This window comes from Dendrobium catenatum, unplaced genomic scaffold, assembly GCF_001605985.2.
Source record: "Dendrobium catenatum unplaced genomic scaffold, ASM160598v2 fragScaff_scaffold_1189, whole genome shotgun sequence".
Taxonomy (NCBI): domain Eukaryota; kingdom Viridiplantae; phylum Streptophyta; class Magnoliopsida; order Asparagales; family Orchidaceae; genus Dendrobium; species Dendrobium catenatum.
The window spans coordinates 597,677-609,742 of record NW_021319651.1 but is presented as its reverse complement, the minus strand read 5'-3'; the positions used below and the strand labels follow the sequence as shown (position 1 = coordinate 609,742).

At 32.2% G+C, this 12,066-nt stretch overlaps 1 protein-coding gene across 1 annotated transcript in view; it reads left to right on the top strand.

The window, feature by feature from the left end:
• Positions 1-907: 907 nt before the first annotated feature.
• Positions 908-12,066, top strand: part of LOC110107178 (probable apyrase 6) — a 31,601-nt gene continuing 20,442 nt past the window's right edge. Inside the window, exons 1-4 of the mRNA XM_020837365.2 lie at positions 908-1,626; positions 2,915-3,027; positions 8,786-8,893; positions 11,623-11,677. Of these exons, the coding sequence (XP_020693024.1) occupies positions 1,011-1,626; positions 2,915-3,027; positions 8,786-8,893; positions 11,623-11,677 (892 nt within the window). The 5' untranslated portion in view covers positions 908-1,010. The remainder of the gene's footprint in view (positions 1,627-2,914; positions 3,028-8,785; positions 8,894-11,622; positions 11,678-12,066) is intronic.

The window sequence follows — 12,066 nt, the reverse complement described above, 5'->3', positions numbered from 1 at the left end:
AGGATGAGAAATACCATATTGCAATTGTGGGGGTAATTTCTTCGTAAATAAACTTAATAGAAATATCTAAATAAAAATGAACTTAACATTGTAATTCATTTAGAACTTTTTTGATATGGAGCAAGAGTCTGAAGTGATACATGTGAAGGAGAAAGAAAGCTATAAATTTTTAACACCTTCAACCCCACAATTGATTATAAGAGAGAGATTGCATCGAGTTGAAAATTTTCAAGATCAATCCTTCGGAGAAAGATTGTGCAATAGAAGATATAATTATCTAAAAATGTCAAATTGCATCCTTTTTAAAACAAAATTAGAAGAAAGCATTCAAATAAAGAAAGAAAGAACTCACCAAAACAAGCTTTTATTCCACACTATGAGATTGGCTAAATGATTCATTTCTATCCCCTATTGTATCCTATGTGGCTACGAAGATTGCATAAAGATTTTCAATTTGCATCAGAAAATCTCTATAAAATGTTTTTAATTTTCTTATTTACTTCATTTAATAAAATATTAATTAATAATAAATTATGATAATTAATGGAATTATTATAATTTAATTATTTTAAATAATTTTGATATAGGCCAAATAAATATTATGAAATATTTAAAAAATATGTCATAATATTTTGATGCAAAAAATTACAAGATGAAATTAAAATATTTACATTTATAATGAGACTAATATAATTTCAAATTTAATATATTATTAATTTCAACACAAATTTTAAAAATTAAATATCATATATTTGATATTAAAATATTCTGAAAATAAAATTTTCCATTTTCAAAATCCTCACTAGTTTTATTAGGCAAAACAATAGCGAGATTCAGGTTATCGTCCCTGGTGAAATAACTCTTATAAACTGCAACTTCCATCCCCGAAAGCACCTGCGACCTCCTCTTCAATCTGGTCCAAGAGAGAAACATTTCCTCAAATCCCCAGACGACGAAACCCTCACAATGGAACCCTAGATGTCCATCAATCTCTCCTGTATCTCCATCCAATGGACCTCTCCTACCTCCAATCTAGGGCTTCCACCTCCACGTCCTCCTCTTTTCCACCCCACCGCACCCAGCTACACCCTCGCATGTACTTCTCATCCCCCTCCCCCTCATCCTCAACCTATTCCCGCGCTTATCGCCTCCGCCTCATTGCCGCCGGGCTCTTCGTCTTCCCCTTTCTCCTCTACCTATTTTTCGTTGCCCGTCGTTCCCACTTGTCCGCTCGGTACACAGCTCCCCGTCCTAAAGGCTTCGGTGTCATCATTGATGCAGGGGCCTCCGCGTCCCGCGTTCGCGTCTTCGAGTTCCTCAATGAGGGTAGGATTCCGTTCGTGGCGTTTGATGGCAAGGGATCGGTCTCGATGTCTGTGAGGCCCGGGCTAAGGGAGTTTGCGGTGGAGCCGGAGCGAGCTAGGGTTTTGATTAGAGAGTTGCTTGAGTTTGCGAAGAGGCGGGTGCCTAGGGCGGCGTGGGGGTATACGAAGGTGAGGCTGATTGAAAACGGAGGATTGGAGGGGTTGGAGAAGGAGGTTAGAAGGGGCATCTTGGAATCTTGCAGTCAGGAGCTGAGGGCATCCGGCTTTTCATTTAGGGATGACTGGGCATCTTCTATCACAGGTCTGTATAAATGTATTTCTTTTTCCGTTATTTGTTTACTTCGGTTAGTTATAATGTTTTGGAGGGTTGTTTAGAAGGTTTAGTATTATAAAAGTTTTATTTTTTATTTTTCAGGCTTTACTTCTTTTCAATCAAATGTAGCTTTACGCCTTTGCCTATGCATGGGCTTTGGCTAAAGATAACTAATGGAAATTTATTTAGTTTTCTTAGTTAGTTGACGTTGAAAATATTGAAGCATTTAATCTGAAAACATATTAAGTGGGTGTTAATGAGTAACAACAGAGATAGATAGGAATGAGAGGGAAATAGAGTGATTGAGAGAGAATGTCTTATAATGGTCCTCTCTCAGTGTCTTCCTCTTGTTACACATGTACTGCTGTTTGGCACTTACCGACTATTTACTTTCATCTCTTCTTTATTCTCCAAACAATTATTTTTCAAGTCTTCGACATCATCAAGCATTCTTAAATAAAGTTACAGCCATTTTTTCATGATTTGTGCTTACATGCATCTAGGCAACTGAACTTCACATTGCTTATAATAATGAAGTAATTATATTTACTCTCTAATCAGTATTAAACATTTGTCTTTACTGAAGATGCTTGTCTTAAATGTTACTATTTTCTCCCATTGCTAAATGTTGCATCATCATGGAAAGCCCTTTCTGAATTCACCCTTACTTTGACCTTACTGATGTTGCTTATGATTAAATTCTTTTATCATCTAACTTGCTTGTTATTTTACAATTAATATATTCAAATGATTTTATATAAAGTAAATCGGAAGCTTTTCAATTACCAGGCAAGCATCTAGGCTTGTCTGGGTGGAGTCATCCTTGTGTGATTCAAACTACATGTTTCCTGCCAGTTCATTTGGGTTAGCTGGAGGGTGAGTGTTGTGAGTGATTTGTCATTTATGGCTTCATCAAAGATTTATGAGAAAGTTGCAACATGCAGACATTTGAATGATGCACTTCTCAAGTTCAATCAAAATTATAAAAGATGCCTTTAGTAGGGATTTCCAGAAATTCCCCTTATGGAATAAACCAAATACTTGAATTCATATGTGGCTTGCATGCAACTATCATTTTTCATAAGCAACAATTGCTTATTTGACATTATATTCTTTTGATAATATAATTTCAGAACATCCATCCACATTTAATCTGACTGAAAGGTTACTTAAATTCTGCACTTCTCCTATGCATCAACTTATTAATGTTATGGATTGGTGGGTAACTTTGTGAATATCGTGATTGTAATTACTTTTTTTAACGTCCATTTTGCAGGTCAAGAAAAAGGCATTTATGCATGGGTTGCCGCTAACTATGCTCTTGGTACACTAGGAGCTAATCACAAAGATACCATGGGAGTAATTGAACTTGGTGACACTTCTACACAGGTTTTCTCGTCTTTTCTTCAAACCTTTTTTCTTTTCACGTAATTGCATCATTATTTTTGGGTGAAGGGCTTACATCATTTTTTTGGTGAATGTCCTTAAAAGGAAGATAGAAAACTTAATTCTTTTACTTATTTCATGTATGCCAAACACAACATTGTAGATCCGTAATCGTTTCTTGTTTTCGTAGATCCGTTATTTTATTTATTTTATATTAGAATAACCCATGATCTCCATATCACTATGGAGCTAAACTAACCAATTCACTTAGCATGGCCCTTGTTTAGCCCTTTTATGATTGGTATTGCCCCTTCCATGATGAAATTGTGGGAGCTTTTTTGCTATCTTGTTCACATTTTCACTTGTTTAAAGGAATATAAATTTAAGTGTTGCAGAGATGAGGATGCTCAGGTGGATGAGTGACTTCACTCTTAGAGATAGAATGCGAAACGAGTATATACGTGAAAAGTTGGAGTAGCTCCAGTGGCACATAAGATTAAAGAGAGTTGCCTTAGATGGTTTGATCACATTTTATATTGACCTTCCAATGACCAGGTTAGGAGAGTAGATGTAGTAGATTTTGTCTATGTTTGTGCAGGTAGAGGTGAACCTAAAAACATATGGTTAAAAATATTAGAAATGACATTTTTTTATTAGATTTAAATGAGAATTTGACTCTTAACATAACACAATGGAGAAAAAAGATTCATGTAATGACACTCTCTAATCTTATTTTCTACTGGAACTACTCCAACCTTTTTACGTATATGCTTGTTTTGTATTTTCTCTCTAAGAGTAAAGCCACTCATCCACCTGAGCATCATTATCTCTGTAACACTTAACTTAATATTATGCCTCTCTTTTAATGGCCAACAATATGCGACATCAAACATTGCAGGTATCATAACCATCTTATAGAATTTCCCCTTAAATTGAGGGGTACTTTTCTATTACAAAACAATCCCAATGGTCGATGCATTCCTCCACTTCAACCATCCAACTTGAATTATACTAATAATATCCCCCATCTATTTCACCATCTCTATGAACAATAGATATGAGATATCTAAAACATGTACTCTTATAAATGACTTGATCGCCCAAACTCACAATCCCCCACTAGATCTATTACTACTAAAATTACACTCCACGTGTTCTATTTTAGTTATACTCAAACGACAACCTTTAGACTCTAATGTTGACATCCATATTTAAAGTTTACCTTTAACTCTCTTTCTAGTATTTTCAACAAGAAGAATATCATCAACAAAAAGCATACACTAGGGTACATCCTCTTGCATGTGTATGGTAAGAACATCCATGACTAAATAAAAAATATATGGGCTTAAGGCTGATGATCCTTGATATAATCCAACTGAAATAGGAAAATATTTAGTCAAACCACCTTGTATTTGAACACAAGTAACAACTCCTACATGCATATCCTTAATTACTTTGATATAAACATTATTAACTTGTTTCTTTTCTAGAACTCTCCATAGCACTTATCTTAAAACTTTATCATATGCTTTCTCTAAATCAATAAATAGCATATGTATATCCTTCTTATTTTATCTATACTTCTTCATCAACCTCTCAATAAATGTATGGCTTTCATAGTTGACCTTGATATGAATCCAAATTGATTTTGAGAAACATTAGTATCACGTCATAAGTTATGCTCAATCAATCTCTCCTACAACTTTAAAGTATGATACATTAATTTAATACCTCTATAATTCGTACAATCTTGTGCATCACATTTTTTCTAAAAAATATGAATCAACACACTTATTCTCCACTCATATGACATATCGCGTGTCTTCAAAATAATATTAAAAAATTTAGTAAGTAAAAAAAATTCTTCATATTCTAAGCATTTTCACACATCTATTGAAATATTATCAGGTCCAACAGCTTTTCCACACTTCATTTTCTTTAAAGCATCTTTAACTTTGGTTTTACTAAAACACTGATAAAAATAAAAATATTTATTTTTATTTAAGATGCTAAGATCACTAAGGTTTTTTGTATTCCCACAATCTGCATTGAAAAGCTTAGCAAAATATCTCTCATCCACCTTTGTTGAATACTTCTTCTATTAAAAACACTTTTTGATTTTCATCCTTAATGCACTTTGCTTGAATTAAATCCTGACTAATATCTCTTTGTTTGGTTATTTATACATATATCTTTCTCCATCTTTAATATATAATCTATTGTATAAATCATTAAAAGCTAATTTTTTTATTGCTTATTGCTTTCTTAGACTCCTAATGAGCCTTTTTATATCTTTCCCAATTTTTTTAGAGTTTTACATCTAAACTGATTTTTATGGAAAACTTCTTATTTTTTTATATTTTCTTGCACATTTTGATTTCACCAACTATTTTTACTATTAGGAACTTTTCATTTTGATACTCCAAGCATATCTTTTGCAATATTTTTTATATCACTAGCTATTTTTTCCTACATAATATTTGCTTTTTCATTCACAGAAAATATCTTAAGATCTAGAATCTTACTCTCAAAAATATTTTTGTTAGTATTTTTTATTTCAATCTAATCTTAGAACAATATTTTACTTTATTTTCACATTCTACTCCTTCATCTTAATGTTTAAAAATAATAAGCGATGCTGGGTACATAAATTTTCATTCAGAATAATTTTATAATCTTTGCAATCTAATCGATCTATTTTCCTTATAAAAAGATAATCAATATGAGTTTTATTATATTCACTCTTATAAGTGATGATATTCGCATATTTTAGCAATAATAAGGTATTAATAATTACAAAATCATAAACTAGAGCAAAATCTAATATGGTCTTACCACTTTTATCAGTCTCCTCAAATTTATGGCTATCATGAATGCTTTGAAAATCATCTACATCTCTACTTAAATGTCCATTTAAATATCCTCCAATAAAAACTCTTTCTTCAAGACGTATCTTTTATACTAGTTCTTCTAAGTCATTCTAAAATTTTAATTTTTATCACATATCCAAATCTACTTGAGAAACATAAACACTTATAATATTAATAATCTTAGCATTAGCTATAATCTTTACATCTATAGTTATATCTTCAATTCTATTAAATTTTACAACGTTACCCTTCAAACTTTTATCTATAATCATATCTACACCATTTCTAGTACAATTCCCACCTGAATACTATAGTTTAAATCCTAAACTATCAATCTCTTTAACCTTCTCTTCAACCCATTTAATTTTTTGAATGCATAAAATATTTATCTTCCTATGAATTATAATATATATTAATTCATAAATAAAAGCATTATGTAAGATGTTTAATGTAGAAAATGTGCAAGGAACATGCAAAAAAGAACCAATAAAGTCTTAGAAGAAGAAGATATTTAGGCGGTGGGTTTTGAAACCCTTCGCCATGTAGTAGCAGGTGCAGGATGAGAAGGCAATAGAGTTGAGATGGCAAATCTTTTACGGAAGTAATCGGGCTAGTGTAGAAAGTGAAAGGTCTTGCTTTAGTGCTCATAATAAAAAAAAAAAAGAAATAAAAAAGGATGATAAAGCTGAAAGGGTTAAATTTATGTTGATTTGACACAACAGAATATATTGCTCAACATATATGCAATTAAAAAAAAATGAAGAAACAAACTAAAATTTGCATGATTTTAGCAAACCATCGAAGGTAAATAATGTGCTCGTTTGAGGTGCTTAACACCTAGGCCTTATTTTCTTGTGTGATGTAGGGGTGTCAATAAATGACCTGAAGTAATTTGGGTTTAGTTTGATCTAACTATTATTTGGGTTGGGTGCGGGTCTAAAATTTTGACCATTATTAATTTTTGATTTGGGTTGACGTGAAAAATTGACTTGACTATCATTGGAGTTTGGGTTAAATGGGTCAGGTTTGGGTTAAACGGACCATGTTCGAATTGAGCGGATTGTATTTGGGTTAATCTGAAAAATTGCGCAAATTGCACAATCTATATATTAAATGGTTCAAATGGGTCGAGTTAGTATTAGGCATGTTTGGGTCAGTTGATTTGAATCGGACAATAAATGGGTTGGATTCAGGCCAAGCATATTCGAATTGGGACAAATTTGGTTAGGACTGAAACCTGATCCGCCAATCTGAATTGACACTCCTAGTGTGGTGCTATCACATAAAGTGGAATGAATTTGGGGAAATTGCTGATAGCTTGTTTTCTAAACTGCTGTGATAAATGAACTCTTTTGGTAAAACAACTATAAATTAACAATAATTGAGTAAATGAAAAAAAAAGACATGATTGGTTATTAACAATAATGTCAATTCTCAATTGTAATTATCTAAAATGTATTATAAATAAATAATTAAAAATTACATATTTATGAATAAAATTAAAATTAGAATACTAATTAAAAATTTATAATGATTTATAAGAACCAACTTTTTTAATGAAGAAATAAATTTCATAACATTCACCCATTAAAAGCACCTAATATAATAATTAAAAATAAATTACAGAAAAATGAATATCAAAATAGATTAAGGGTACATCTATCCTAAAAAATTTTAATGTAGTTTTGAATAGCACTACATTTTAGAAAGCATACCTGCGTAGGTTTTTCATACCCTTATTTTTTTCGCTTTTGCATGGCTGAAAATTAGAATTGATTTAACTTTAGTAACCTCTAACAATTAATTCTGTTGCCTTGAAACACAATCAATTAACAAAATTCATTGTGAAGTGGGCCTTAGGTCATGGTGCGAAATAGTCTTCTTGTTGGAATGTTTTGTTTGGCAATATGCCATGTGCAAATTACTATGGTGGTGCCTTGGCTTTTCTAACTTTTTAGGTTGCTGAAGTGAAACTGTTCCATAAGCACATGTAGAATATGTGATATTAGAACCAGCTATTTTTTTCATGGTTAATATATTACCAATAGACTCATACAATTAGTATTTGTGATATTAGAACCCGATGTTAGGTTCGATTCATGGTTCCTTAAGCTGTTGTCAAATAAGAACCTTACCTAAAAGAATAGTGCTTTCTCTAATTCAATAAAGGATACTAGAAACTTTTAGTTCTGTGTGATATCTGATTGTGTTGATCAATCTAGTTCTACTATTGCCTCATATCTCAATTCAGTTTGTTGAGAGGTCCCCCCCCCTTCTTGGTTCGGGTGTCTTGCACACGAAAATTTTTCCCGTACAATGGCCTGACACTGTGTACACAAGCATCCCGTCGTTGTGTACCCGAGTGCCCTGGCACTATATATTTTTTGGGTGAAAAAGATAGAGAACGGAGCGCTGTGGCGCCGCAACGCTCCAGACAATGGTGCCACGACGTTGTCAGGCAAATTGAATAACAGAGATTTGAGTGTCGTGGCGCTCTAAACTGGCACCGCGATGTTGAGAGATGGGCTGACAGATTTCTTTTTTGTTTTTCATCAACGGTGGCATCTTTTGGTGGTTATTGTGTGGAGTTGTTCTTTGTTCTTGTGAGAGAACGGTGCAAGAGAGAAAAGAAGCAAGAAGAGAGAGAGAGAAGAGATATTTGTACTATTTCCCCCATATTTTTATAGTGGATTCTTGGTGTGGTATGGCTTTGTGGTTTTTTCCCTGTTTCATATTTTTACATGTTGAATCTTGGTGTTTTTTTTGTTTATGCTGCATTTTATTTCTTGTTTGTTTCGCTGTGTGGTTTACTTCCATCCCCAATAGAAATAACATTTTTTATTTAATGTTTTGTTCTATATCCATAAATTTGTAATTTTATGACTATGCAGGTTACATTTGTCACAAGTGAACAACTTCCCATGGAGTTTTCTAGGTTGCTTCGACTACCTGGGATGACTTACAAGGTCTATAGTAGCAGTACTAATTACTATAGCCAGGTATCCCTTGCTTATTATTTTTAATATTAATGCCATAATCATTTGACCATCATTAAAATTTGTTGTGGAGCTACTCAAGTTTTCAAATATTGTAAATTTACTTCTTCAAGGATCGACATTGTATTTATTTCTTTTTCTAATGGTTGTAAATATGCTTACAAATGCAAAGTATCTTTATATATGTTTTTTTTAGATTATATAGTTCTAAGTGATAAAATAATCATTAAAATAAGTTAAAATGAAGAATAATGGAGAAAATATTTTGAAGATAGAGAAGTTTGATTTAGTAAAACAAAAATTGAAAAATAATATATATTTTTTGGGGGTATGATGTTAATAAACGTCATTCATTATTATAAAAAATTAAAATTAAGGTGATACTTAGATGTCATAGGTTTATGTATCTTGGATCTATTATGCAATAAAATTTGGATATAAATTATTATATAACTTCTTGGGCTGGATAAGAAAAGAAATAAAAAAAAAAAATCTTGGGCTGGATAGTTAAAAGTGGAGGAGCACTTGAGAGTTTTGTGTGATAAGAGGATATCATAGAGGTGTAAAGGTAGATTTTATAAAATCATAATTAGATTCGTGATATTGTATGGATCGAAATTGTGGATTATAAAAAATTTCATTGATATTTAATTGAGTAAGACAAAAATGAGTGTTAAGATGGATGTATTGCAAAACTAGAATGCATAAATTAAGAAATGATTATATTAGAGGAAATGTTTTGGTGATCTCTATTAAATTGAATATGACTAAAAATAGACTAAGTGTTTTGAATATGCATAATGGAGTGTGAGAAACGCACCAATTAGATGCATAGATAAATTAATGTCAAAGGATTATGAAGAAAAAATAACCTTAGGTTATATAAATAGAAATTGTTCAAAATGATTTATGAAGCAGGGGTTCAACACCGCAGACAACACTTAGTAAAAACAAATGGAAAATGAGGTTTCATGATACTGACCCAAAATAATCGAGATATGACTAATAATGATGCTGATAATGATGACAACTTATTGCAGCTTGCAAGCTATCAAGGCTTGTTGCAATGAGATATGGTTTGCTTGAGTTGAATGAGAGTTGGTTCATCTCAATATGAAAATAATGTAGTCTTGATAGTTTTATTATTTCATTTCAATCTGAGGTATAAAATAGTCTTGTTGGTTCGATTCTCAACCAAATCCCGACAAACCAAGATTAATTTGACTTGTCCCAAACTGGCTTTAATTTACATTTGACCAAATTTAGAACTAAATATTGCGATTTGGGTTGGCTTAGTTTTTGGATGTGGAAGTTTAAAGTTAAACTTGATTTAAATTGCTATATAGTTTGATCTTGTAAAATATGTATCCATATATTTTACTTAATAAAACACATTAATGCCTACATATGTAGTACTTCTGCACTGTTTTTCTCATTTATATGGTTAAATTTCAAATCTTCAGGCGGGTCCAAAACCCAATGAGTTAATTTACGAAGCATTGGAATGAGTGTGGAGTGCTGGATATAAGAGTGACAAGGAATAGTGGATAAGCTCACAGATGGTTCTTTCAACAATTTCACTCCTTTGGAACAGGTTTTTAGACAATCAGAACCCTCCTAAGTTGAATCTAGTAACTAGAGGTTGCTTCCAAGCCTTCTTGGCTTTTGATCCTTGTGCCAAATCGAGAATGTGGTGTGGTGTGTGTGTGTGGGGGCGCGCGTGCGCCGGGGGGTGGGGGGAGGATAAGTGGGTGGTTGCTGCTATCCTTGCTCCTACAAGTTGGAAATAGAGAAATGAAAAGAGAGATAAATCGAAGGGAGAGTATTAAATTTCAGATTTTGGGGAATTAAAATTGATTTTCATTGCTTAGATTAAATTCTATTTATACAAAAGGCTAAATCAAATGACTAATTAAATGCATGAATCAATCAGAGAATCCATCTTTAAAATTCAAAATAGATTACCACTTATCCTAGATTCTAGATAATTAATCTCTAAATTCAAGGATTGACTACTTTTTAAGCTTAAAAACTAAGAGAAAGATAAAAAGAAAATGATAAGAACTATTGATTCAATCCTAAATGATGGGCTGAAGAACCAATGGTCCCACTCTTGAGCCCAACTGGCTGACTCCAAGTGGTTCAACTTTCCATCTTTGGCTGACTGCAACTGATTTGATGGCTGAAAGGTTTAGATCTGCTTGGATCTTAAGCATAATCTCTAGCACTCAATCATTTTAGAGAGGGTCGAGTCATCTTGGTTTGGCCCAAAATGATAGATCCCGTTCTAAAAAATGTAAAACTAGAATTGCCATGAAGTTCCTATAGGATCAATGTAGTTAGCATTTTTGGTTTCTTTGAAGTTAAATGTTATGTTTTTATGGGCCAAAATAATGCTTCATGCCACGATTGATTATATAAATAATGTGTTGTCCTATAATTTGATGCAAATCTACACCTTTAGTGAAGACACCAATGTTTAAGCTGGCAAAGGACAACAACATTCTTTAATAGATCTTTGGAGTTCCATATTGGGAACGTTGCATGCTTATTTGCTTTATCATGATTCTTACCTTAGTCACTTCTCAAATATATGAACCTTTTGTTATTTATGCCAATCCAGTTTAATAGATTAGAGCAGTTGTGGGGTTGTACTATATTTTTAGAATATTGTTATTTCTCCCCTTTTTCTAATAAATGAAGAGTTCTCATCTTCCTTATTGTCTTTTAAGGATAGAGCTTGGGAATCATTGCATAAAATGTGGACTTCCAGATTATTGACAAAAAGTAAGATATCACTTCTGCTCGTCCAGTATTTGATATTTGATTTGGTATTTTGTAATGTTGGGACAAATACTTTGTTAGTGATATAATTATTATATCATAAGCTCCATTTTGTTGTAAACTCCATTTTGTTCCTTTACATTTCTTTTATGATACAAATAGTTTATGAATAATTTCTTTCTAGCTTATGTTTATCTTAAAATTCGCATTGAGTGAAAAAATAACATGTGCATGCATGTTTTTTTTTGGCACTACATAATAGTTTCATGTTTGATGTTTATGAACATATAAATGCACAAGCATGTTCAAAATTACACTCTAAGCTGTTAATTCTTGTAAATAAATATTGAAATAATTTCATGTATTTGAATGTTCATGTGTGTAGATGCCAC